This window comes from Falco naumanni, chromosome 7 (assembly GCF_017639655.2).
Source record: "Falco naumanni isolate bFalNau1 chromosome 7, bFalNau1.pat, whole genome shotgun sequence".
Lineage (NCBI taxonomy): Eukaryota > Metazoa > Chordata > Aves > Falconiformes > Falconidae > Falco > Falco naumanni.
In genome coordinates, this window is record NC_054060.1 from 63,551,717 (window position 1) to 63,578,773 (window position 27,057).

Consider the following 27,057-nt stretch of genomic DNA (forward strand, 5'->3'; position numbering starts at 1 on the left):
GTGGACTGACCTGATGAGGATGGAGAAAGAGCACAGACAGTAGATGAACTTTTGAAACCTTGTGGGGGATTGGTGGCTGTGCAGGGGCAAGGTACAGGAGCTACTCATCGAATTTAACTGGTATATGACAGTAAAAGCCTTGATGCAGCCGGCTAGTTTTGATAGTGCTGCAGCAGGTCACCCCTTATATAAATATGTGTATGTATATATAAGCAATAGGATGAGGAAATGGTCCCAAGTTGTCTCAGGGGAGATTTAGATTGAATATTAGGAAAAATTGTTTCACTGAAAGGGTAGTCAGCATTGGAACAGGCTACCCAGGGAGGTGGTGGAGTCACCATCCCTGGAAGTGTTTAAAAACCACGTAGATGTGATGGCTCAGTGGTGGACCTGTCAGTTTTGGGTCAATAGTTGGGACTTGATGATCTTAAAGGTCCTTTCCGACCTAAATGATTCTATGGTATCACACGCTCTGGTGTTAGAGCCAGGCAGATCTCTGGGCACACTCAGCCTCTCTGCCAGCACTCAGCAGAGTGGACGTGGCAGCCAGATGCTGCAAGTGCAGGGGAGCTGGTTGAGAAGGAAGGGTGCCAATGGGGGTTTCCAGCAAGGCAAGCTCTGATGTGAAAGCAGCAGGAGCCCATACTGAGTTGTCAGGGAAGGAGGTGAGATTTGCCCACCCTGCTAAGGGCATCTGGGGATGGTCTGATGGAAAAACCTGATGTTTTACAGAGGAAAAAGCAGCTGAGGCAGAGCAGATGTGCCTAGGAAATGAAACACCTTGCTTGTAGAAGGATGAGGTTGCTGGGGCTTGACCTTGTGGAGGGGCTGTAAGCCCTCAGGGCTGCATTTCCCTGGGGGACAGAGCCCTTGTAGGTCCTCACTTAGTTCTGGGGGCAGCTCTGATGCAAACCAGTGGGCTGGCTGAGGGCACTTGTCATCAGATAGGCACCATCTCCCATACCAGTGCCCAGCCTGTTCACCAAACATATCACCCCGCAGACCCTGAGTGGTGTTGCACCATGAAGAGCAAAGAGATCTACAAACCCTCTCATCTCTGCTGTTGATCCCATGGCTGTACCTGGCTGAGAACAGCCCTGCTTGCAGGGAGAGCCTTTTTCTACTCTTGTGCCCCCTAGGAAGGGAGGGGAACCTCGGCGATAAAATTAAGGAAACCTCCAAGCTCTGCCTTAAAAAAACTCTACCGATATAGAGCCTGGAGGAAAGGAAGGCTGAAGAAAAGCTGTGTAGAGGCAAGGAGGCAGCTTAGCTCTGCTGCACTGGGTGGTGGTGGGAGGCCTCAGCATGAGGAGATGGGGTGCAGTGTTTAATGCCAAACAACCACCACCTGCTCCACCATGGCCTCAATGAGCGCTCCCAGTCTATCCTGTGGTACAGCTGGTCTGAAGTGTTTGGCAGGAGGCAGAGACCCCCAGACCAGCTTGCTGGAGGCAACAGCTCTGGTAGCTGCCCAGCAGCGGGATGGGATGCAATATCCTCCTCCTGCAGCAGCCAGCCACAGGAGGAAGTCCTTCCCTGGCCCACTGGAGACAGCACAACCTAGTGCTCTGCAGGGAATGGGCCTTAATTCTGGGAAGGAGGTGATGCCTCACCCAAGGCTAGCATGGAGGGGACCCTAACTTCTACAAGTGAGCTGCCCCAGGCTGCCTTCATGGCGAGGGGAGGACTGGGAGGCTGTGGGGCACGAGGGGATGGGGATGAGCAGAGGGGGGTGTAAGGGAAGCAAGTGGGGCAAAGCAGAGGGGTCTGGGGATGCAGCACAGCCCCAGGAGAATGGGAGTGGGACCAGGCACCTGGCTCCCTGTGAGGAGCCCAGGCACCTGCTGAACCCGGCTCTGGTTCAAGAGCAGCTGTCAGGACTCAGATTAGCCTGAAGGTTATTTTCAGTTAAATGTTTCTACAGCCCACCCCTTTCCCCTCCCTTCAAGGGATTGAATTTCTTTTTGCCCTGCAGTGCTTTGGAAGAGAGGAGGAGAGGAACAAGGCAGAGGAGAAGGGGTGCCCGGGCTTCTCACATGGGATATGTGCTTTGTGTCTGGTCAGCCCAGGGTGACATAGCCCCTGTCCCCACAGGGGCTCATCTTGCCAGAGCTGGGTGTTCCAGGTGGCTGCGAGGGCCTCAGGCACCCATCTCCCTGGTGAGAGGCCGGCACCCTGTGAGCATGGCCAGGCTGCTGCCCAGGGCTTGCTGCCCCAAAGCTTTTCCTCAGGCTCCCAGATGTCCCCTTAGGTCAGCAGCTGCCTGAGCCTGGAGCCACGGGTCTCTCACTGCCCACATGCCTTCCCTGTACCCAAGGACCACCAAGGCTTGTGCAAGGTGTCAGTGGAGCAGGGGGATGCCTTCTTGGGAGTGTTAGGTAGGAGCCGGCTCGCATGGATCACCCCCCTCCACTCTGTCCAGCACTGCGACCTGCACCAGGGCAGGGTCTCCTGGTTCCTGGGCAGGCAGCTGAAAGTGGCAGGTAAGGAGGGAGATGGACATGGGAGCCCACCAAGTGCCTGCAGGTGCCTCTCTGTGAAGGGCTGGGGCCCTGGGAGCGGGTCTGAGGAGCACAGAGTTAAAGGGTTGGAGTGAGGGGGATCCCCAAAAGGTCCTGTTGGTGCTGTAGTGTAGGGATGTGGCTGGTCCTAAGGGAGCAACTGGGTCTTGCTGGAGGGGCTGCAGTGGGATTGGGGTGTGCTGGGAGCCAGGCTGCTCTCTGTCAGCCTCTGTGGATCCCGCAGCAGCTCCGTTCTGCAGGACCACAGGCAACAGCACTGAACCCTGTGCATTCGGCACGCAGCGTTGCAGCAGCTTATCCCTGCCCAGCAAAGGCAGTATGTTTCTGCAGAAAGCAAAATACAGGAGCAACGAGTGGTACTGGAAGTCCCCACAGCTGTAGGAGGCTCTTCTGTGGGCTGGGGCTACTTACTGCCTTAGGGGGGCTACCAGGGGAAGGCACAGGGGCTGGTGACACTGCATCCTGCTCACAGAGCTGTTGGTCCCAGCATTCAAAATGAGACAGTCCTCTCATAAATCGGGTCTTAGGTAGTCTATTTGGGCAGGAGAGCAGAACTGATCTGCCTTTGGCATTTGAGATGCGTGTTTCTTTCTGTCCTGGAAAACTATGAATGGCGAGGAGAAGGCATTTTGGTGTGCAAACTGGGGCTGCTGCATCACCCAATGATCTCAGTAGCAGGTTTAAGGAAAACTGAGTGGAACAAGGCTTCTGAGGAAACTGCAGCTGCCAGCAACACAGAAGAACTTTTCTCTGAGGCTTTGGCTGCAATTCTTCCATCTGCCGTGTCCCTGGAGAGCGAGGAGCTGTGCACTCCTGGCCCTGGCTCTCTTCTACCTTGGACAAATGCACCTGCAGCCTTCCTGTGCAGAGTTCTGCTTCATCCTACACGCTATTTAGGAGCACCATCACTGAAAACTGCCCTAGTGCACCCCTGAGGCAGCCGCAAGGCAGCGATGGCTGAGTTAACGTTTGCCAGGCCCTCTGAGGGCACCGGGGATGTGACCTCCACAGCCTTTTCGGGCAGTTTCTGCTCTGGACTGTGTTAGGCTGCGATTAAGAGGGAAGCTGACAGCAGGGACTGGTTGGTATTGGAATGGTGAGGGCTCTAACAGGCTTGGGATGGTACATGTGATCTCCCAGCTGGTATCCACAAAGGCTGTTTCAGCAGATACACGAGGCTAATGCCAAAAAGACTTACACACAAGCCCTGACTGATCTGAAAAAAAAGGACTGCCAGTGCTGGCTTTATGGGAGTTAAGAGGTACTGAGGGTTGCTCTGGCAATAAGGCTGGGTCGTCTTTTCCAGTGAATTGTCTGGCCCGACATGTCCACGTAGCCCCAGATAAAGTGGCCTTAATCTGGGAGAAGGATGAACCGGGAGAGGAGGTGCGGGTCACGTACAGGTCAGTACTTACCTCTGAGCATATGAGAGATGTATCGCAGAGTGTATGACCGCTGACAGGGTGATCTGCTGGCATGTGGCATGTGAAGGGATGCAGCATCCCTTTGCATAGATAGAGGAACAGTATGGTGGCTGTTGGCTTGCCTGTGCTGATCTGAGACTTCAGCCTGGCAGGGTAGTGTGACACCCCAGTTGTATGGGCTGATAAATGTGCAGACTGTCAACTGTCAATGGGAAAGTCAGCCTCGTGGGCTTGCTGAGCCAGAGGAATTGCCCGTGGCCTTTGCTGGCCCTATAGCTTGCTCCTCGTGCTGGCCAGTGAGAATGTCAGGCTCTGTACAGAGGTCACTCCGATTTATTTCATTTCCATAAATAACAGCCCACATCAGTGACTGTCTTCTCCTTCCCACTGACATTTTACAGCTCTCCCGTGGACTTCCAGCGTGGGGGTTAGAGTGCGTAGGGCTGTAAGCTCTGTACCTGTGACTGAGGCCCCCCCATCTTTACACACGTAGATAAGAATTGCAAGAAAGTCTCTAACCGTGCCATTGTTTCTTTGGGCAGGGAACAGCTGGAGATGATGTGCTGCCTGGGAAACGCTTTGAAACTGCAAGGGGTGAAACTGGGTGACAGGGTGACAATCTACATGCCCCCATGCCCGCTGGCAGTGGCTAGCATGCGGGGCTGTGCACGCTGTGGTGTTCACCGCGTTCAGTGCAGAATCCCTGGCAAACAGGATCTGGGATGGTAAGAGCCAGTGGGTACCAGGGACATGTGTTTCCCTTAGGGGATGGTGCAGAGCTGGCTGGTTTGGAAGCTGGGTGGCTCAGGGTTGTGCTGATGGCAAGGTTTTCTGAGTCAGACTCCCTGGGCTAACTAGGGGTGTCCTGCCATGATGTATGGCATTGGAGCAGGGATTAGCACCCAGGAAATGGCACGGGCTTGCTAAATATCTTCCAGCCCATGGGATGGACTGGTTCTCCCCTTCATCCAAGGGACTGAAGGGCTGGGATACAGTGTCTCCTCTGAGGGGATTCAATACAAGCAGGAATGAATAGGAAACGATGATGTCAAGCTGCTGGTTTTGCTAAGTGGAGGACATGAGTGACAGGGGGAGACGTGCAGCGTCATGGTAGAGCCAAACTGCTGTGTGACTGATGGAGAGGGGCAGAGCTGCTCATGTGGCTCTTCTGCCTTCTGCAGCCCAGTCAGAGACAGTGATCACAGTGAACCAGGGGCTGAGAGGTGGCAAGGTTATTGAGCTAAAGACGACCAGGCTGTGAAGCAGTGCCCAGAAGTGAAATGGGTTCTGGTTTCCATGAAGACTGACAGCAAGGTTCCCATGACAGCCTTGGATGAGCTGCTGGAGGTGAGAGGCTACCTGGAGCTACTGTCTCTTCCCCTGAGCAACGTGCCCACTCTGGGAGCAGGGACAGGGATTGGAGAGCTGGTCCTGGCTGCCAAGACGGTTCTGCCGGTGTTGACACAATGTGGGTACATTGTCCTGTAGCAGCTGGAGCTGCACATGAGTTCAGGACAATCCCAGGAGCCACCGGGATGGAGGCTAGGAACACCCCAGACATGGGATGACACGTTATGAACCCAGCCTGGGACTGCCACCACACTGTCACACACAGCTCTGCTGGTGGACCTGGCACCCTCCGAGTGCCACTGGGAGCTTGTGCCCAAGGAAGCAGGCAGTGAGACTCCTTGCGTGCCCACTACTTGTGGCACACAGATGGCCAGGCTGCCAGCACAGAGCACTGTTTCTGAAGAGGTGAGCCCCTGCTGTGCATTTCTGCTAGCTCCCTGGAGCTGCCCAGAGGTCTCCCTGCCCTCTGCTCATCCCATCTGCAAGCAATTAGTGCTAGAAAAGCTTCCTGGAAGACTACTGTTCTGGGCAGAGCAATGGCAGAGTAAAAATAGCTACCTCTTAATCAGCAGGTCTGCTCTGGCTGAGGAAAGCATTTGCCAGCTCAGCAAGGTGAAAGAGAGCTCAGGCTGGGGAGCCAGGGTTGTGGAGGTGCAGAGGTGGGGAGGATGCTGGGGGGGAGCAGGGGGCCACAGGTGCTTGGGGGAAGAAATGTGCTGGTGGGTGTAGAACAACACAGGGATGCCTGATAGGGTTGATGCTCTGAGTGAATCCCAAAGCAGCAGCTGTGCATGTTAAGGAGGAGCAGCTGTGGGACCTGGTGGAGCAACCTGAAGGTGCAGAACAGGGTCTAAAAGCTGCAAGTGTAAAGCAGCCAGGGGCAGGGCAGGGGGAAGACTTGTGTTTGCAGACACTTGCTGAGGCAAGAAGGAAAAAAGGCAGAGGCCATCTGAGGCCCTTCCTTGTCTCTCAGCTTTACTGTGGGCTGCAGTAGCCAAGCCAGGTCAAGGCAGCTCCCAGGTGGCAGCCAGCCTGCTGAAAGCACTGCACCACACCCCAGCCCGTTCTTTTCCAGAATCACCACGTGGCAGTGGCAGACTCTGCTGTCATCGGCTACCCACATGAGATAAAGGGAGAAGGTAAGATGCTTGCTTTCCTGCCCCTGAAATGTCGCTTGGGGCTATTGCACCGCAGTACGTGGCAGTGTCACACCAACCCCTGGTAGCAACGCTGTGCCAACGCTGTACAGCGTGCTAGTGGGGATCTCGGCACAGTCATCGCAACCTATGTGAGACCAACTGGGCTTTGCATAAGGCGGCGGAGCAGCACTATGGCCAAAAGCACTTACAGCTCAGGCTGCAGAGCATCCCCTGAGGCCACCAGCAGAGAGGGACGGCTCCTGGCACTAGATCCAGGCAGGCTCTCAGGAGTGTGCTGTGCACTGTGCTCAGTAACCTGGTGGTCCTTCTGCCAGGAGCCTACGTGTTGTGCTGAAGGACAGTGGCTACACACAGGAGACTCTTGATGCTGAGCTACGGGAGTTGATCTCGAAGATCGCCAAGTACGTAGCTCTGGAGGATGTTCAGGTAACATGTGCAGACTGGTCCAACAGCCACCCTGGCAGTCTGGCCAACCCCTCTCCATCAGCCTTAGCTCTGCTCCTCCCCATCACAGGTCACACACTGGCTGCCCAAAACTCGCTCAGGGAAGGCTATGCGTTGGATGCTAAGGAAAATTGTGGAAGGCAAAGCCAGTGAGCTTGGGGATTTAACCAGGCTGGAAAACCATGACACTGGGCAGCAGATCAGAGGGGCAAGAAAAGCCGCTAGCTTGGCTCTGCCAGCTACCACCTCTGGTTCCTCCACTGCAGAAGCAGAGCCGTGTCCAGAAATGTCACTAAGCAACTGGTGGTCAGTAAGCGCTGGGAGGCTGCACTTCCACTGCAGTCTCAGGAACTTTCTGCAACACAGAGACCCTCAAAAGCTCTGACTTCACATATTTATGGGAGGCAGGGGAGAGAACATGACTCATCATAGGCAGAACAGTAAGGGGAGGCGAGCTCTGTTTCCTCCTCTAAAAGCAGGGGGAAAAAATCCCTCCTTGGCATTCCCTGTGCTTTGCAGCAGCTGTGAAGATAGCAGCAGGGCAGGATGCCTGGCCCTGGATAGGTGTATTACTCCTAGTCCTGCTCTGCTCTTCAACAATACTCTAGTCTAGGACCATTGCCAATATACAAGCATCTCCTCCAAAGCAAACCCCAGAAGAAAAAGATGCTGCTATCTGGTTAACAAATACAGACTTTTCTCCATGAAAATCAATGGAAAACAGGCCCTGGATTTTAATACAAAAGTGTTCCCTTGACCAGTAACCTTGTGTCGTAAGGACAGCAGAAACGTGCCCCTTTGTGTCAGCATTCTCTTTCCCTTACTGTGCATGGGGAACACAACCCTCAACAGAGCCACAGGTACGGAAGTCTGTTCTGCAGAGCTGTGCACCAAAGACACAGAGGTTCCCAGCAAGGCATAGAGGGCAGAACAGGAGGCTGCATCCTAGCCTCACACCACTGCATCCTGGACAAGTGGAGGTTCCTCTGGTCATTGCCTCTACCAGCCCCACAAGACAGCATCTTCTCTTTGGGCAGCCTAGCATCTCAGCTCTTCCCCCCATGAGAGGCTGGGAGAAGGGTGGCATAGATGCACCTGCTCCTAGCAGAACCCCACACCATGAGTTCAGACTTGACTCTTGTCCACCAGCAAAATCCAGAACCAGTCTTGTGCTGGGTAAATCCCTTGTCGACAGCTGCTGGCTCAGCAGCTCCATGCCTGCTGTTCAGAGCTCTCCCATGCATGTGCAGGTTCTGCTGGATGAGGGCATGGTTTTTTTCAGCATCTGTCCCCAGCTGGGAGCCGCTTCATCTTCTCACATTGAGTGAGCTCCCATCTTCCCTCCCCATGAAGTTTCAAAATCCAGGTGTGGAACTGCAATTCAATAACACAACAACTAAGGGATGTCTCTACAGGGGCATGCCCTCTCACAGTAAGGCTCTCCAGCCTCAGACACTCCCCTCTGCTTGCCAGGGACCCTCTCTACCTCCGCCGTCTTGCTATCAACAGGGAGGTGTGGAGCGCTGTCTCCCCATCTCACCTTTTCCAGGCTGGGCCTGTGTCCCACACTGATCAGCGTCATGCCCAGCTGAAGGCACACATGGTACAGTTCATGCTCCACCTCTTCTGTCAGAGCGCTGGTGGCTTCATCTAGCACTGAGAGAAAAGTTGTAAGCGCCACAAGCCTTATGTCCCCTTAGGCAAAAGAGCAGCAACTGCCCAGAACATTTCACATATTAACTGGAGCTCACTAGCAGCATCTGCAGAAGGGAAGTGAGAAGCCCAAGGACTCCGATTTTCTTCTGGCGCAGCTGGTGTCAGTCAACTTGGCAAGCTGCCCTTCCCCCACATGCCCTCGAATCCACCCAAACAGCACCACTCACCTCATTCCCCTCCCTCAAGAGCTGCCAGTCGCTGCCTCATGCCCACTGTTGTGAAAGCCAAGACAAACTTCTCAAGGCAGGCTGTGTGCCAGAGCGTCAGGCTGAGCAGCAGCCTGTGCACCCCTCCAGCCCAGACGCCACCTGGAGCATCCAGGACAGACTGAAGCACCTTCCTGTCAGTTAAGGTTAAATACTGCCGATAAATTCAATTTGGTTTACATCACCTCTACAGCTTTTAGCTTTTAGCCCACAGGTTCCTTCTGCCCAGACAGCACCGAGCTGCGCTGCAGGCTTCAGGGGAAGAGAGGTACTTACACGTGATTACTTGCTACCAGCACTGGCTCTGTTCACCCACACCCACCCTGGCTCTCATGGTAAGTCCTCCAACAGTCACTAGCAGCCTAGGTGTGCAAAGGAATTAGCCTCATCTGCTAACGGGAGCTGCTTCTGTGATCTCTCGGGACCGTTTCTCCCACCGCTCCTTTCTTCTTTTGCTGTGTAACAACTAAATTTCCCACATTGCTTCTACAACTCTAGAGAGGCTTGTGAGCTTCTGATATGGCAGCTGATGCCATGCTCCCTAGCATGCACACTTCTTCATGTGGCAACTGGCGAGCATGCTGAGAGGGGGCTTCTTCAGATGCCATCTGACCTGGACCAAGACCATTAATCATTAGTTCCCTCAGAAGAGAATGTCTTATCCACAGCCTCTTCTTCTACCACCCTCCACACAGATAATGAAATTTCACCCCCGAATCCTCTGTGTGTTATGCTGCTGAAATAACGGCCCCGACAAAGCACGTTCCTAGCAAAGGAGGGATGTCACAAGCTGTCTCTGTACCAGCTTCTTTTTACACCAAAGCCTTTACACCAAAGGCCCTGCCTCTTCCCCTGCTCCTTGTTCAGCCGCTCACTCACCCGCATATTTTGGCTGGAGGTAGAAGAGCCGTGCAAACGAGAGCCTCTGCATCTCCCCTGGGGACAGGATGTCATACCTGCAGCAGGGTCAAGATTCACAATCCCCCTCAACAAAAAGAACTCATTTGCTGAAGAGTTTATGGCTGCTGATATCTGAGACCCCAGCAAGCAACTGTCCTTGTGTGTCCCCTGTGCCCCGCTCCACACTGGGACTGGCTCTGCACCCTTGTACACAGTCAGCTGCCTGAAGAGCAGCATGGTTGGTGATTGTTGATGCCTGGGGGATGAAGACCTTGACCCTGTATACTGCCTACCTCCCACAGGACAGAGCTGAACATGCATGTTCCTAAGTCCAGCAGCAACATGCCTCTGCTTAGAAGTGTTCCACACCCAAAGGGATCACCCAAATTCATACGAATGCTGAGCTCCCTTACCAGTTCCAGTCCACCTGCTCATCCAGTCCTCCGGCCCTCGCCAGCAAATCAGTCTGCAGAGAGGACAGCAGACTTGTGAACACAGCCCCAACCCTGTCAGAGCACGGCCCGGAGCATAACCGCCCCCTTCATGCCACTCTTTCTTTTACCGCTTGAGCTGAAGTTGCTCTGTATCCCTCCTCCTCTGCCTGTCCCACGGACAGTCCTGTCCCAGCTGCAGACAACGTCCCCACATGTGTCCAGCACATTGTCACACTGCGCTGCCACAAATCCTCATTCCTCCATCCCTCACTGGCACCGCCAGGAAAGAAGGCAGCAGCACTACCAGGGACTCACCAGTCCAGCCAGCTCCAGGAATCGCACAATTCTCTCGTCATCTGCAGACCCTAGGGGAGAAAGCAGTACAGCTTAAGCAGAGGCAACGTACGCTGAGGCCACAGCTGCAAGGAGGAGTCGGCGGGGCAGGAGGGAAGGACTGGAGATCTCCTGAGGTTCAGCGTAGCGGACTCAACCACTGAACTGTATCAGGTCCTGAGCTTTGGCACAGAGAGCTCCCAAAGACTGACCTTCCCTAAAAATGTTAACCGTGCCGGTGAGCAGCATGCCAGGAGGTGGCTGGGCTCCACAGATACACCTGAGATTTGGCCCAGTCCAAGGTCACAGATGGACACAGCCAGAACACAAGGATTCAGGCTTCAGTTGGCAAGGCCCTGCCCACCAGCTGCTCTCTTACGGCTGGCTGACTGCCCGCTGTAGGCTGCAGGTGGTGGAGTCATGGGACCAGGGCTCGGGTAACAGCCAGCAAAAGGATCCTACGTGGAAAGGGAAAAAACTCAGGATGGACCAGCTGTGGAACAGAACATACACTTGAGCTGGTACAGCCAGCAGCTACGGAAGCTGAGCAGAAGGGCTGTGCATCTGTCATGGACCTCTCTGAAGCTGTGGAAGAGCCACAACAGTAGCCGATAGCTGCAGTTGCTCTCCACAAGACTGTGACTGCCAAGTATTTGAAAGCGGCACGCAACACTGCTTCACTCAAGACAGAGACTTAAACCTGGACATCTGCAAACTGTAGCAGACCATGTGTGGTCTGGCTTGGGAAGAGGGCAGGGGGGAGACAGGATCCATGTAGTCTGACCTCAACAGCATGCAAGGCCCTGGGACATCATTTGAAAATGAGGAACAGTGAAAGATGGAGGTAGATGGAAAATGAGATGGAGGCAAACATGGCTTGCCCAAAGGCAGGTTGTACCAGACAGATCAGATGTGTCCCAACAGCAAGGTGCCTCAACATATATTGCATGTCTAGCACAACAGACAGAGCATGGCCAGCTTGTCCTCACTGCATCAAAAGAACATATTGTTATCCAGACAATATATTCCCTCCTGGAAGGGAGGGAACACAGAGCTGACCTTAACCTACACTAAGGTAAATCTTCCAGGGAAAAGCAGAGAGCAACAAAAGTGAAATGGATAAGCTCTCCTGGTGGGACATGGTAGAGAAGATAGATGCACTGGGCAAAGGACCAGGGAGCTGACACCACAGGGTTGGCTAACTGCTCTAATGGATTGCCACGTACCTGAAACTGGATAGATCTCCTTCAGGGGGTAGATCACCTGATTAACAGAGCAAAATAAGCTATGTCAGAGGGAGCTGGGCACGGTCCATCATGGACACAATGGTGATGGCATGAACTCAGGCATGAGGGAAGGAGCAGCCACCAGCATCCTCCTTCTTGCAGGGCTTTCTGCAGCACACAGGTTCATAGGGCAAGGCCACAGCTGGGAGCAGAACTGGGGCCACAGTAGAGGCAGCCCCTGGGCCCACCTGTTCGCGCAGGCTTCCGTCAGTGAAGAAGGGCCGCTGCGGCAGGAACACAACTCCCCGTGGGCCAAAGCAGGTCAGCATCTTGATGCTCCCTGCAGAGAGACACACTCAGCCAAACCTGCAGCACCAGCCACCAACTCCCCACTGCCCCCTGTGCTGTCCTGCCCCCTGAAGTACCCAACAAATCCCAGAGAAGGTATATTTGCAACAAAGCAATGAGAGCCAGAGCAGAGAATGCGATAGAGATGGGTGGCTCCAATGCATCAGTGACACATTCACCAACGCAATGTGGCACTGGCCTCACAACCCCACACTGCCACCTTCCAAACTGAGGGCAGCCCTGGCTGAGAAAGAGAAGGCCACTCAAAAAGAAGAGAAAAGACAGCAGCCGTCCTTACCCCGTGTGCTCTCCCAGAGTCCCCCAAGGACCCTCAGGAGAGATGTCTTTCCTGTGCCAGTGTTCCCCACAATCATCATACTGTTTCCTTGTGAGATCCTGAGGCTCAAGTCCTTGATAAGCAGCTTGCCAGAGGATGGCACCGAAAGTGTCACTTGCTCCAGAAGGAACGCTGTGTCCCTTGGCACCGGGTCCTCCCCAGAATTGCTGCTGGGCCACCACCAAGACAAAGGAGGAGAGATCTTGGGTAAGCGATCACAGTGAGACTAGCAAAGATCAGGCGTTGTGACAGCAGCCCTGTCCCACACACCTCGGGAATGACAAATCACAGTGAGCCCTGCCTGCTCCAACCAGCTGCATGCAACAGGCCGTGACATGATGGGCCACCTCCATCCCATGCCACCCCACATTCTGGCACATAAGCTGCAAGCCAACCAGTTGCTGAGAGGAGACTCACCCATCCAAATCCCAGCTTGCTTTGGCTTCTGAGTAGTTATCATTTTTTTTTCTGCCAAGGCTCAGCAAGGTCTCTTGCAGTTCACCAATCCTGGGCAAACAAGAAGTTGCACGAATGCCAGGGACAACTCCAGCAGCCTCCTCACAATACCCAAACTTGCCCGTGCTTGGTCACAAGCAACTGTTTCTTATTTATTTAGGACAGACCTGGGCAGAGTCTTGTCCCGGAGCTCCCTTTCCTGCAGAGACTTGCCTGCAAAGAAGCTTACCTGTGTGTGTAGCCAGCTACGTCGGTCACAGTGCTGGAGAGATCTATGAGCTGGCTGAAGCAGCTGATGAGGTAGATGGAAACAAAGGCATTCTGGGGAGAAATCACACGCCAGAGCAAGAGTCAGCACCGAGCTGGGGCACTGCCCCTTCCTCCATAGCTGCAAGGAGGCAGCCAAGGAGTCCAGACCTTTGGCCGTGTCAGCAGTTCCAGCAAGATGAAGGAGGGGTGGAGAAGTCACCCAGGGTGCTGGGAGCAAAGGAGAAGATGACCACATGCGGATGCAGCAGGGCTTCCCTGCTCAGTACAGCAGTTTTTGCCAGGTGGACACACATCTTCTGCCACCCGGGGATGGGGTTTGCAGAGTGCCTGCTGGCCTGCCCAGGGCTCAGCAGACTCACCCCACCTAAGTCACACAGATACATGCCACCGGCCCTGCCCCAGCACTGTACATGGTTCAGAGCAGGGTGTCTCAGCCCGCAGTGCCCACTTAGCTATTTTTAACTCTTCCTTCTCCATCACAAGATGGTTTTGGGTATCTGGGAACGAGTCAGGTTAGGAAGGCGAATGCAAGCCAGCTCAACCTCACAGGTGGCCAGGCTCACCACGGGCAGCAGCCCAGGGCACAACCCAGAGCCACAGCACTGCATGGACCCAATCCCCACCAAACTGCTGAAAGCCAGAGGCTTTCTGAGGTCCCGTTGTTTTTTTTTTTAAGACACAGAGCTCTGAGCTGGGAAACACTTAGGTAGATGTGTCCTTGACAGTTCTCACCCCAGGTTAATCATACACCAGCTGGCTCCAAGCTCCCATTTCTATGCCACCACAGGCAGGAACAGTCTAACCTCAAGGTCAGTTGCTGCAGGTTATCAAGCCCCAATGCCACCAGCCCCACACGAAACCTCCATCCTCAGCACCTGCTCACCCTCCACAACGGGGTCTGGGAAATCACCCTTAGCTCACCTTGCTGACGAGGGCGCTGAGCTCTGTTGGACTCAGGTCACCGTAAACCCCGGAAAAGATGGGAATGGCAATGACCACATAGCTCAGGATGCTGCCCAAGTAGTCAAAGGTGTTGATCCCAACTGGGCAGAAGCATATTGAAAGAAGACAGTGAGTTTGGGTGGGAATGTCTGTCCCAGCCAGGCTGACATACAGCCCATGAGCCTGGTCAGAGAAAGACCCACAGTCCTGCCTCAGCACTTCATGATACACCAGAGCAGTCTGCCAAGCAAAGAGGACTTTAAGACAGGCCCCTGAGCAGAGAAACATCATCCAGACACACAGCTCAGTAACTACCACGGGGCAAAAGCCACTTTGCATGCTTGTTTCTATTCTTTAGCGGCCTGGCTGACTCACAAGAAATGGGAGGGAGGACAAAAAGGAAGCTCTGGGGCAAGATGGTTGGCTCTGAAGTCTGTCTTGGAGCACAGGACAGGCAGAAAGACTTAAGACCCCAGACTCCCACAGACACACTTGCATTCAGGGCTCCCCTTACGTTGCTCTGAAGCTCACTATGGTGTTGAGATGAGGAAGAGCTGTCTTGATACTGATCATTTAACGCCCATACCTGGACCCAGTGACAATGGGAGAAGGAAGATTTTCAGGGGACGACTACGCTCAAGGGACAATCTCCATAGGAAAGAAGTTTCCACAGCTCCCAACCACCTATACAAAGTCTTCTGCCTCCCCAAAGCTCAAGCCCTTCCCTCTCTTCCTGGCCATTGAACACTTGCCCCACAAAAGGCACAGATTCCTACAGAATCCCCTTTTGGGGGCTTGCATTCTCCAGTTTAGCTGGGTCCTCCACAACTTTGCTTTTTATGAGGCTTTTTCACAGGAGGCACCCTCAGGGTGAACCCTTTCATGCACCAGCAAGACGCAGCAGAGGAAACCCCAGCATCGCTGCTCTAGCAATAGGGTTCCCCAGTCTGTGGGTCACAGCAACAGAGCTACCATACACCCCACTTCACCCCCCAAACTCCACACTCACTGTATAGCCACAGCTCCTTGCCTATCAGCTCCCTCTGCATCCGCAGCAAGCTCTGCAGCCTCCAGTTCGTGCGCATGTGCTCCACTCGCCCGGCCCTGTAAAATAAGATTGCAATATGCTGCAAACATCCCGGGAGCATGGCAATGAGGTCAAAGCATGGGCTTTACAACTGAGATTTGGAAAGGGTCTGGCACCTTAGCCTCCAAGCAACAAGCTCTTTGTTGAGCAGGAACTGAACAGCCAAGAACTCCCGCCTGAAGAGCTTCACCAAGAAACTCTGGCTGAAACAAACAGCCCTGCAAATCTCTCCCAGAGCCCGTGGATGCTGCTGTTGCACACAGGAGGAGGCGAGGCAGTCAGACACCGCCAACGAGGCCCCAGCCTGGAGCAATGCACACCCAAAGTCAAACACACTTTGCAACCAGAGCCTGCACCGCTGGACAGCTGGAGCCAGAAAGAAGGCAGAAGCAAGTCCAGGAGGTGACAGCAAGCCAACACCACCTGCACAGCCGGCAGCCCCAGTCCACCGCTTCCCATTCCCCACCCCGGGAGGAGTGGAACGTGGACAAACCCAGAGCAGTGCAGCACCCCATGTGGGTGACCTCAGCCCCCACACACACACACACTCCCCTTCTGCAGGCATCAGGGGGTCACCCGCCACCTGAATTAGCAGTGATGCTCCCACAGCCAGGCTGAGTCAGTAGCAAGAGGGCACATCTGGCTCTGAACCATCACCTTCAGCAAGCCCGGCAGCTCCTTCTGCTCCTTTGCAAGGGCTGGGCTGCCCTCAGGTGGCAAAACGCAGAGCGCTCCATGTCTCGCTCCAGACTCCCACCTGCCGCAGCAGCTATCGCCCCTGCCACCCAACACACACCCATGCTCCCACCACAGTCCATGTAACAGAGTCCCTAGGCTCGAGCAGATAAGGCCAGGAGCTGCACAAAAGAAACCCCCAAAATTAAGATTTTTAAAGTTCTTAGTTTTAAATTTTAAAAGTTCTTAGAAAAAATACGTTTTCTTTCTCAAAAACACATCCACTTAGAATTCTACTTGGCATTACTGCCCTACAGCCCATCTCAAGTAACTACGGAGTGGCAATCTTTGCTGCTGAGTATTTGGAAGGGACAAAGCCCCGGACACAAGGAGTTAAAGGCAAGGAAGGCACTGTGAATGACAGCTATTATTTCTTTTGCAGATGAGAGATCGCTGTATTGGTTTTAGTTTTCTCTCCCATTCAGTTCACTTTTAAAGCAAGTTTGCCAAAGGCGTAGCAACCAAAGAAGTAAAAAGGTGACGGTGCTCAGGTTTTGTTTCTTCCTTTACCAAAACAATGGTTAGGCAGGTGCAAGAGGATGAGATCTAACAGCTTCTACAAGTCTGGCAAAACCAGCCGCTCACCACATGCTCCTCCTCTTGCAGGACTCTAGGAATGCAACTTTTTAAAAAAAATCCTTTATTTTTAATTATTAATACCATGAAAATGCCTGGTTTTGTGCAATTTAATTAAATTCTAGTTCCCCACCAAGTAAAGCTTTTCTATTAATGAACTGTACTGAAGTGACACTCTGCTTTCTGGTATAATAATCCACTTTCCATTTTCTACTTGGCAATAGAATAGAAAACTTCAAAATTGTGAGGAAGAGTACCACAGCTTAAATAAGGGCACGTATCTTCAATGGAGTATCTTCTCCATTAAGAAAAATTATCATCAACCAGTAAGAATCAACCTGCCCACAAAGAAATAACTCAAACTTGCCAATGCAAATCCAGATTTATTTCAGTTATTTAAATCAGAGTTTCATGCTTGTCAATATAAATCTTTATGAAATCAGCGATTTTGAATCAAACCACTTTGAGGACAGCACCATAACACTTGGAATGCTCGGTCGTTACAGCATGAAGGAGCCAAACAGATCACAGGCAGGGAAAACCACAGACAGAACAGCTGCTGCTTGCATAAACTCCTGGAAGCAGTGCGATTTCACAACATGCAGGGCAAAGGCAGACATGTGACAAGCAACGACCTCCTGCCACCAACCAGGCACCCCAACACAAGCTACAGTAAAATCATGGCCCTTTTTCTGGGCTCTAGCAGTTTTCACGAAACACCTTTAAGGGCTCAAGCAACAGCTCAACAGACTTCAGGGCATCACAGAGCAGGGAGGTGCTCCCAGCTGTGTACTCAGCTCTGGGGTAAATGGCACTGAGCAAACTCAGAGAGCAGCACTAGAGTGTTGGGAGGGTCAGGGCACAGACCGACCTAGAGGAGCAAGCAGAGGTAACGAGGGCAAGCAACAGCTGGCATACCCAGAGAAGACACATAGGTCTGCAGCAGCAGGATGGGGCCAGAAGCAACCTGCAACAAGTCCCCAAGGGTACATCCTGGCAAGATGCAACGAGACCCTGAGCAATCTTCCAGGTAAGGACCTGGTATAACATCAGCAATGGTCTCCAAGCCAGCACCAAATCTGTATCAAGCTTCTGGAGATGTTAGAAAGGAGGCAGAGAAAAAACAGTTGTCTCCAGCTGCTGTGGAGTATTTCTGCAGACAAGGTACAGAATGCAAAGGAGAACAGAGTCTCAGGGCTGTACGATGCTGCAGCAGGATGGAGGGGACAGAAATCTCCAGCTGCAGTGACAGGACTTGGACTTCTCTGGGATACATGAATACAACAAGGATGACCCGAGCTTTATGAGGACATAAAGAAGCGAACGCTACTAACCTGTAGAAAGCAGCTGGTTCCGCGTTGACACGAATCTGCATGTGCTTGAACCTGGACAACCCCAAAAAAACATTACGATTGTGCATAGTGAATTACATAGCCAATAGTCTTGCTAGAGGAAACTCATCTTGCATGTGAGGCATCTCTTGTCAGAAACACTCAATAGGCTCAAAAAGGCACCAGAGACCAAGGCTTAGCACAAGGTGACGTTGTTCTACCCCAGCTCAGTGGTGCATTTGTTTGGTATGCTGCGCTCTGTGCGTATCTTCGCAGCCCCTGGGCCGCCTGTTTGCCAGCCCAGCATCTCTGCCACACAGAATCACAACCAACTACCCTGGTACGAGCTCCCTGTACCACACCAGCTCCTGTTGCTGTCCTTGGATGCCCTGAGCCTCAGGGAAAGCTGCAAAGCCCCTGCCACACACCCAGCCAGCCCTGCAGGGGAAAGGGGAGGAGATGAGTTACAGAGCATATGGAAAGACTGTGCTGGTTTGGGCACTTCGGAAGGTGTGGGTGAAGCAGAAACCTGATTTCTGTCAGTAGATGCAGTTCACTGAACTTACATCTGCACCCAAGGAAGCTCCACGTGCAGTTTTCTCCAACATATCCAATGCCCTAGCAGAGGCATCAGCAATAGCAAAGACCAGGCAAGCAGCCTGGAGACTGAACCAAGGGCACTGCCTGCCATGACACAGGGCAGCGAAAGGGGGGATGGAAGCTCAGCACACGGAATTTGGGGCAGGATTGCACAAGTAGATTTCTCTGAGTGTGGGCGATGTCACAGACAAGAGTAGTAACTGTGTACACAGCACTGAACGGGGACAAAAAAAAGCAGCTTTTGCAGAAGCTGCCAAGAGACAGTGAAAACACTGCTCTGCTGGGACTCACCTGAAATCCCCCTCCAGTTTTTCCTGCTGCACAAGTTTAGACACAACTGGGCTCATCAATACCTTGTTGACGATCGTCCCAATGATGAAATACCCAAAGATGCTCACCGGGCCTAGCCAGCCTGTGCTACAGAGGAGAAAGAGAGGTCAGCTAATAATCCAAGCAAAGGATGCCCTAGCACCCTCAGGCTCAAGCAGTCAAAGCCCTCAGCTGTCACCTCTCTTGGCTTTCACAGAAGTTTGGGGGCTAGCACTGCACACCCCAGCATCCCCAAAGAAGAATCCCCTTTGGAGTGCAGAGATCACTCACCCACATGTACAAGTGTCCCTCTGGGGAGTTGTAACATGGGTGCCAGGCTCCAAAAACAAAATAAAGAGCATAGGAAACAGGCATGAAAGCAGGGCCAGGATGGGTCCTTACCTGTGGAAACACTGGTATGTGTAGTAGGCCAGTGTGAAGGGTGAGATGATGAGCTTGCTGGCCATGGAGCTGAGCTGCCTGCAGAACCTCTCCACATCCTGGCTGATGCGCTGGTCCCTGCTCAACACAGAGCCATTGACACTGTTAAAGCCCAGGAGCAAGAATCAGTACTAACTCCCTAACAGGGCACAAGCCAGGCTGTTTCATCGCCTGAACTTAGGATAGGGTGCAGGTGAACAGCCCTACCTGGGAGGGATCTACAGCTGTGACTCCAGTTCCCCCACAGGAAACAATTTCCATGGCCCAGAAAGACCCAACCCAAAGGCCCTCCCGGCACCTACCCAGCTCCTGCTGTTACTTTCACTCTGTTTCTTGCCCCTTGTTCCACTTTCAACAACATTGTCCAACTCTGCTAAAGGTCTCGGCATCCTTGTCTTTTCCTCCTCTCCCGAACCCACCCCTGTACTACCAAGAACTACTGACTCCCCCCCAGACCTCCAGCACTGGTGCTGCATCACTACTAGGACTGGCTAGGGCACAGGCCAGGCCTTTGCCAGCTGTTGGATATTTGCAAACGCTTCCACCATATCCACCTTTCCACAGTAGCTGGTCCCTTTGCTCTTCACGGAGTGCCCTCTGGTCCCTTTGCTGCAAGGAAGAAAGCGCATCCACCCAGCCCCATCCCACAAGAGCAGGCAGCAGCACAGCAGGGCTCCTCGCCCCATGGGTGACAGACCTTCAAGTCCCACCTGTCCTACTGCTGAGCAGGAGCTGCACTTGGGGTAACTAGAAAGGATTTTGGCGTATTTACTCCCTTAGCACCTCATTTGTCCAGAGCAGGTGGATGAGGGGTTCAGCCTGGTGAAGAGGAAAGGCCATGGCTGTGAAAGGCTGGACTCCTGCTTAGCTATCGGTGCAGATACAACCACAAGAACATTCAACTCTTTTGCAGTCCTGGAACAGCAATGGATTAATTTTGGGGCAGCTCTCACCCTGATTGACCTTACAGTCGTCATTTTTCCTCCTCAGACTGTAATTGTTCCCATAAAGTTATAACGTAAGTCAAGCTATAGACTCGTGGCAGGTTATTACTTTTTATGAGCTATTAAGCAACATGCAATGATAAGACATAAACAACTCAAATGCCCTGCTAGGAGCCGCAGGTGTTTGTATGCCACTCAGAACCCACTCTTCATTCCTTCTAGATGGATGACACCACGCATCTGACACTCGGTTTGGTTTGCATTGCATAATGGGAGGTCACTTGGTCACTCTAATTCATTCTCCAAGTAGCTGATGCAGGCAAAAAATTCTCATCGAGGAATTGCAAGATAAAGAGAACTTTTTGTAGCGGCACCAAAAAAAACACTAAACAGTAAGACTGGATGTTTGAGCAGAAGCAGTGCAACGAAAAAATTCAGTAGTAATAAAAAAAGAGTCCACAGCAATCCCACACACTCGCTCTGCTAAGGTCAGGAGAGCTGGCTCTATTGCTGCAAAGCAGACCGACCCAGTTATCTCATGCATTTCACTGCACAATGTGAATACATTCCCTGGTTAAAAATAAACCTGAGCAGGATAGTCATGTGGTGAGGGGCCTCTGACCTCCCCTTCCTCCTTCCTCAAAGGAGAAAAAGATAGGCATGCAGCAGCTTCTGATCATGGCCAATATACCACACTGCTTGGGAAGCACTGCATTCCTTGGTGACAGGTATGGCTTTTGAACCTCTGCTTGCAACTCCAAACCACTGCAAGGCACTATCAAAAATGAACATTTAATGAGGGTAGGAGTAACCCCAGCAGTGCACCAGCATCATGAAGCTGTGATTTCATGTTTGGCAGTAGGGCTGTTTGACCCAAGCTAAGCCCTCTCTCTGTGCACCACTGGTTGCTCTTACTCAGGCTGTCTCCTAGCACTGGGTCAGCAGAAACAGCTAGGGAACGGGTCTGGCTGAAAAACGATACAGACAAGAAAACATCTAAGATACCCAGCACAATTCCACTGTGCAGCCACACAGACCACCGTGTTGTTCAAGAAAGGGGCAAGGGCAAGCAGCCAGGAGCACTGGGTAGCAGAAGCACAAAGACTGCTTCAGTTCCTTGAGGTCACCACTATTAGCAACAGTTAGGAGTTCCTGCAAGACAGCCATTTCTCACAGGGACCCCAGGTCTGGTCTCCTTTGGTGCCATCAATGTGGGAGATGGCACCAGTGCAGTGACTAGACCAGAGGTGCCCCCTCCAGGGGAGGGGAGCTTGGGGACTCAAAACAACTGCATAAAGCCACACAATTTGGAAAAAGTCATCCCCTGATTTCTAGTTTTTCAGCAAGTATTTAATAGTAACTCCTTCAAATTCTGGAGGGGGAAAAAAGCGCCTCTACCTCTCACATGAAGTCTAATGTATGATCTTTAAGTCTTCAAAGTGCGAAACTACAACAGCAGCGTCCTGTGTGCAAGGACAGGCTGGAAGGCCAGGGTCAGCACACAGCTGCGAGGAAGGGAGGTGTTCAACTGCTGCTTCACAGCCCGGGCAGATCAGCAGCTCTGCAGTAAGCAGGACAGTGCACGAAGCAAACTGGAAGGGGATCTCAGACTAGGCTGGGATAAGCACGGAGGGACTGAATGCTCCGCCTTCTCCCATATTTCAGGTCATCATTTCATGACATTTCCTTCCTAGAACCAGGAAAGGGGAAATGCAGCCCTCATACAGTACAAAACAAAGTCCTTCCTGGATGTGGCTCCCATGGGCTATCAAACCCACTAAAAACGCAACTAAACAAAACTGCGTTTGGCTGGAGACTCCGGTGGTTGAAGTTCAAACAGAACAACAGGGGCTGTCCTTACGCACTGGCTGCGTGAAGGCAGGGAGAGGCAGTACTCTGACTCCCGCCAGGCCCTTTGCAACATCACACCGAGTGTCAAGGGTTACGTTTGCAGACAGCATGTTTTATAGCAGCACTATATCCCTGTTCTGCCGGGCCTCTGCTTTCCTCGCAACAGAAACATCCTACCCCTAAAACTATCACGACTGACCGCCCTACCCCTAAAACTATCATGACTGACCAGCAGCGACAGGAGTTCCCAGAAACAGGTACCACCTCCTCCCACCCAGGGCAGAAGAAGGTATTTGTGCCTAGATGGCAAAAGCTTCAGGGCTCAAGCCCCTACCCAGAGACACAGAGAAGTCAGGAAAAGGTGTGGAGCAGCCCAGAAGAAGCCAAGCAAGAGCCTGAAAGAAGCTGCAGGCAGCCTACGGGTTATCGATGTCTTCACGCAGCACGTGCAGGCTGTAGTAGACCTGCCCTTGGAAGTAGCAGCTGTGCAGGTATTCGGTGAGGGATTTCCTCCAGTTCAGGTACATCATGTTGCAGATAAACTGGTCGAAGCTTTTCAGCTGGAACAAGGGCAAGGAGAAAGACGGGAGGAGATGAGCGAGAACAACAAGCATTTCCCAAAACAAAAGAAAAACCTAACCGCTTGCACCAGTGGTGCATCCCAAGCGTACCTACCTACCAGGGCATGGGTAGACCTAGATCCTTCACCGCCAGGATCATGCCAGGAGCCACGGGCAGCTTTTCCCCTCCCCTCCCAAGGCACAGGAGCCTCCGGCCTGCCTTACCGTGGAGTTCACTACGATCAGAGCCAGGGCAAGCGCAGTCAGCCATTTGAACCCGGAGAAGTCCTTGTTCCCCAGGACCTCATAGTACTGGCTGGGGATGACGCCGACCCGGTAAATGACCAGCTGCTCTGCAGGAGAGAGGCGGCACGGCGAGGGGATGAAGGGCAGCGGTGACAGAAGCAGGGGGGTGGGGGAGCAGAGGCAGGGTGCAGCCCCCCGCCCCCGCCGCAGCGCGCTCACCCAGCAAGGCGACCCCGAGCAGCGTCAGGAACATCAGGGCGCTCGGGGAGGGCCAGCCGGGGAACAGCACGGCCTGCAGCGCCACGAACCGCCGCACCAGCAGCCCGTCCAGCCGCGGGCCGGGCCTGCAACGGGGGGAGACGCGGGACCGCCGGTGAGCCCTTGGGGACGCGCTGTCCCGCCCCGCCCCCCCCCGGCCGCCCCCTCCTCACCGGCCGCCGGCCCCGGCGCCCCTCATCCCGCCGCTGCCTCCCGCCATCACCGCGCGGCCGCGCCCTCCCGGGGAAGGCCCCGCCCCCGCGGGCGCTACAACATGAATATTCATCACCTCTCCTCGGCCTGCATGAGCCCCGGCGCCGCCCGCCCGGGCAGGGCCCGCCGCCGCGCTGCAGAGCGCTTCCGGGCGCGGCGTCACCGCACGGCTCCCGCCCGGCCGCCCCGCCTCTCCCGCCCCGCCTCTCCCGCCGGCGAGGAGCGGCAGCGCCCCCTGACGGGGCGCCGCGCTGCACGCGGGGCACAGCGCCCCCTGGCGGCGTCGGGCGGGGAGGCGGGAAGCGCCCCCGGGGCTGCGGGCGGTACTCGCGTCCCTCACGGCTTATACCGCCCGCCGCGCTCGGTGCCAGCCGGGGACGGGCCCAGAGGCCGTGGCTCGGCAGGGCCATGGCTGCCGGGCAGGCCGCGGGGCCGGGGAAGAGGGCCCTGCCGCCTCGCTGCCTGAGGGAGCGGGACAAGCAGGAGCTGCTCCCTCCGGGGACCCCAGAGGCTGAGGGACGGTCCCTCAGGGGACCTCAGGTCCCTCAGGGGAAGGAGCAGGGCTGCTGCCTGTGCGTGGGCTACGTTGCGGTGGGCAGTGAAGTTTTGGGCTGGTTCGAAAGGATGCGCAGGTTGTGGTGGCCACTGCAGACACCTCGGGGTACAGCAGCGATCCCCAGCGGGGGGACAGCAGCGGGTGTCCCCGCTCCCCGGGCACTGCAAAACCCCTGGCGGAGGGGCGGCACAGGCCTCAAGAAAGCAGCCACCGGCCGTGGGGGGGAATTGACCCTCTCTGACATCTCAGCGATCCCAGGTTTAATACAGAAACCAACTATTTTTTTCCTCCAGATTTGGGTAGTCACCCGAACTCTGGGTTATAAAATGTTTCTGGTCTGATGTCTGATGATAAGAGAGGAGGGATCCTACGTGCTGCAGCCCCTTCCCTTCCCTGTGAGGCATCTCTCACACCCACTGTCCTGTTAATGTGATTTCTTCTGCAGAGCCTTTGGGCTTCTGCACATGCCCCACGGGTCCCTCTTCCCATACACCAAGTAGCTTCGTTCTCCTGCCAGTTCCCTGCCTCCCAACCCTTTTTCTCCTCCCTTGTCCTCATCTCCATCGTCCTTGCTCTGCTGCTACCTGCTCAGGGGTCTAGGCCCTCCAAAACACAAAATCAGAGCGTATGCGATCAGGGATGAAAGAAGATGTGCTGGTCTGTTTCCTCAGCAAAGGGCCCTGGTCCCTGAGCAGTGTCCCTTTCCCCTTGCCCTCATCTCCCTTCTCTCCACTCTTTTACTGCTGGAATTCACAATGCTATCAGTCATACCTAAAGGTTAAGCTCCAGAGGGCAGAGAGCAGCACTCTGAAAACCTGACTTCAGCGATGACTAATTTTTATGTTAAAAGGATCTTTTTTTCTCTCAGCTGTTGCATCAGTCCTGGGTGATGGTTGCTCCTACGCAGTCACATCCTCTCACGGTGCAGTATTGCAGCTATGACAATTGTGTGTGTCACCTTAACAGTACTTACCGGCACTGAACTGAGTCCCTTGCCCACCTTATGGCCAGGGGATATTCCTTTCCTCCCCTGCTGATGAAATGGCTTCCCAGCACAGAGGGAGCCAGGGGATCTGACACAGAGATGAGATGGCTTCGACTGTCTATCCCAAACCCTTCCTTCTACCTCCTCCTCCCTGCCCTTTGTCCTGTCCCTGTCACCCACAACCACCACCTGATAAAGCACATGCTGGGAGCTCCCTTTAGTGAATCAGCTCCAGGATTTTTCGTGGGACCTTATGGGTCTCTTCCAACTTGGGACACTCTAGGATTCTATGGTTCGAAGGCAGCCAAGATCAAGAACAAAAGAGAAGTGCCTTCTCAGTGCCTCTCCATCCCCCCACCGAGGCTTTGCCCTAGACACTCAGAGCTGCTCTCGGCACAGAAACATTTACATCTTTTACAGCACTCCGGCTCTACTTCTCACGTTTCTCCCCCAGCAAACACCATGGCCATTTCAGAGCGTGCCTGGGGGCAGGGCTTGGGAAAGGACTGGGGAATCACAACTTGAGCGGGGTTTTATGGCTCTGTTTACACTGCAGGGCCATATCTCAGCTCCCTGACTAGCTACAGACCCAAGAGAAACCCCCTCTGCATTGCTCACCCATCACTGAACAGCCTGCCGTGGATCCAGGGAAGGGACAGCCAGGCATGGCTTGCTAAGCCCTGGGCTCCGTGTGGCAGTGCAGGTTAACTCCTCGTGGCGTTTAACCCCAGCCCCATCTGCTCCTGCTTGCTAGGTGTGAAACATCCCATCCCCCCCCCCTCCCCTGCCTGCTGTCCGATGCATTTTCCCCCTGCCTGGGACGGATGGGGGAAGCCCCCGTGCAGATCCTCCCGCAGCCCTGGCCTCCCAGCCCCTGCCTCCTGGCGGTCCCTGCTGCCCCCTGTGCTGCCATTCCCCTGTGCCCCCTCTCTGCCTGCTGGCCTGTAGCTGGGATGGAGGGAGCAGCCTGACAAACCCATCTTTCAGTGCCTTTGAGGGGAGTAAGTAGCCCTGGGTGCTCTCTGAAACAAGCAGCAGCTGCCATGACCACCAAAAAACCCACAAAGCTGCAGCCTTGACTCTGCTGCTTGCTTTTCCTCACGTTTCCCATCCCGGTCTGTCTTCATGCTGCCAGCTTTCTGCAGTCTTGCGTAATGGAGCACTGCCAGAGGAGTATCGCCTTCCCGGGCTTTCCAAAACTGGATCCGCCACTTCCTGCCCATGTTTCCAGTCTCCAGCCTCTTCATATGTGCCCGTCCTCCCTGGAGCTTGCAGCTTCTTCAGTTTGGCATCACCTGCAGGCTTTAGCCCCCTCTCTGACCATTAGGAAGGAAGGGGTAAGGGAGACTCCCATCCTGAGTTTCAGCTCTGTCCGTGTCAGGGTATGAACTTAAACAACTAATTTTCAGCTGGATCATCAACTTGAACTGACTGACAGAGTTCCCCACACCCCTGTGTCACCCCAAAGCAGAGGGTGGGGACAGAGAACCGAGGGGTGGTGAACAGCAGGGGCCAGGCTCAGCATGGCTTAAACCTCTACAGAGCCACACCACCAGCCCCTGCTGTGATATCTTAATGATTCTGCCTTTTCCTCCTCCACGCTCTGTGCCTTAATTAGCCTTTCCCTGTCCTGTGAGCCAAACTGTTCTGCTTTCTTTTCAATCCCCCTTCCTTGTGCCTTGCCTCTAACAGTGTCTTTCTACTGTACATTTCAAAGGCTTTGCTTGCTGCATCTCCCCCGTGCTGGCATCGGCTGGTAACACCCCAAAGCAGGCCAGGTCTGCCACAAACTCACAGCCATTGAAATGGCTTCGGGCTCTTTGGATCTGGGCAAGAAGCAGGCATGGGGGAGGAGGGGTGGAAGGATTTTCACCATTTCACCTCTGGGAAGAGTTATTAGTAACACAGGAAAAGCGAGGGGGAAAGCAGCCCCCTCTTCCACCCACCCTCCCCAGCGGAGAGCCTGCTGAGGGCAGAGTGCTTTTATGTGCAAGTGGGAGGGAAGGAGAGTGTTAGGGCTTCAGAGGGAAACGCTTTGATCTTGACTTTGAATCTCCTGCGGTTCCTGGCTTTCCCCCACCCCTCCCACCTATGGCCAGGACCCCAGGATGTGGCCAAGACTCCAGGTCCTCGCCCAGCACTGTGGTACTGCACTTGGTGCTTCACGTTTCATTCCCTCCCGTGTGCCCAGGAGCCTCGGGGAGCCTTGGGGAGCAGGAGCACGGTGCCAACACCAAGTTCAAACCTTCCCTCCCATCTCAGAGAGTGGGAAGGGAGAGGGAGCCCAGCTGGATGGA

General features: G+C 54.0%; 1 protein-coding gene and 1 pseudogene across 7 annotated transcripts; one reads left to right on the forward strand and one right to left on the reverse strand.

The window, feature by feature from the left end:
- The first annotated feature begins 390 nt into the window (after positions 1 to 390).
- LOC121091545 lies at positions 391 to 7,494 on the forward strand (annotated as a pseudogene).
- A 116-nt stretch (positions 7,495 to 7,610) lies between these two features.
- ABCD4 (ATP binding cassette subfamily D member 4) lies at positions 7,611 to 23,410 on the reverse strand. Of its 7 annotated transcripts, none has more exons than XM_040600467.1 (19): positions 23,296 to 23,410; positions 22,968 to 23,092; positions 22,728 to 22,855; positions 22,363 to 22,502; positions 19,109 to 19,225; positions 18,689 to 18,814; positions 17,801 to 17,851; positions 15,078 to 15,172; positions 14,048 to 14,169; positions 13,086 to 13,177; positions 12,818 to 12,907; positions 12,362 to 12,570; positions 11,964 to 12,055; positions 11,716 to 11,752; positions 10,472 to 10,521; positions 10,136 to 10,188; positions 9,702 to 9,778; positions 8,441 to 8,556; positions 7,611 to 8,274 (listed from the first exon to the last, which is right to left on the reverse strand). In XM_040600467.1, exons 1-19 carry the CDS (start codon positions 23,310 to 23,312, stop codon positions 8,179 to 8,181), a joined length of 1,833 nt encoding a protein of 610 aa, XP_040456401.1. In that variant the 5' UTR covers positions 23,313 to 23,410; the 3' UTR covers positions 7,611 to 8,178. The 7 variants fall into 7 exon arrangements, with proteins under 7 accessions (XP_040456401.1, XP_040456399.1, XP_040456398.1 ...); XM_040600465.1 differs by lacking the exon at positions 23,296 to 23,410 and adding an exon at positions 23,180 to 23,241 and having other exon boundaries at positions 12,362 to 12,567; XM_040600464.1 differs by lacking the exon at positions 23,296 to 23,410 and adding an exon at positions 23,180 to 23,241.
- Positions 23,411 to 27,057: the final 3,647 nt, after the last annotated feature.

What these genes read in the sequence shown, in the direction of transcription:
- ABCD4 (XM_040600464.1), bottom strand. Translation starts at nt 23,226, where the DNA reads ATGGCGGGAGGCAGCGGCGGGATGAGGGGCGCCGGGGCCGGCGGCCG. An exon ending in AAACTGGAGGGGGATTTCAG is followed by an intron (nt 17,852 to 18,688) that starts GTGAGTCCCAGC and finishes GGGGTTGTCCAG; the next exon opens with GTTCAAGCACATGCAGATTC. An exon ending in GCAAGCTGGGATTTGGATGG is followed by an intron (nt 12,571 to 12,817) that starts GTGAGTCTCCTC and finishes GTGGTGGCCCAG; the next exon opens with CAGCAATTCTGGGGAGGACC.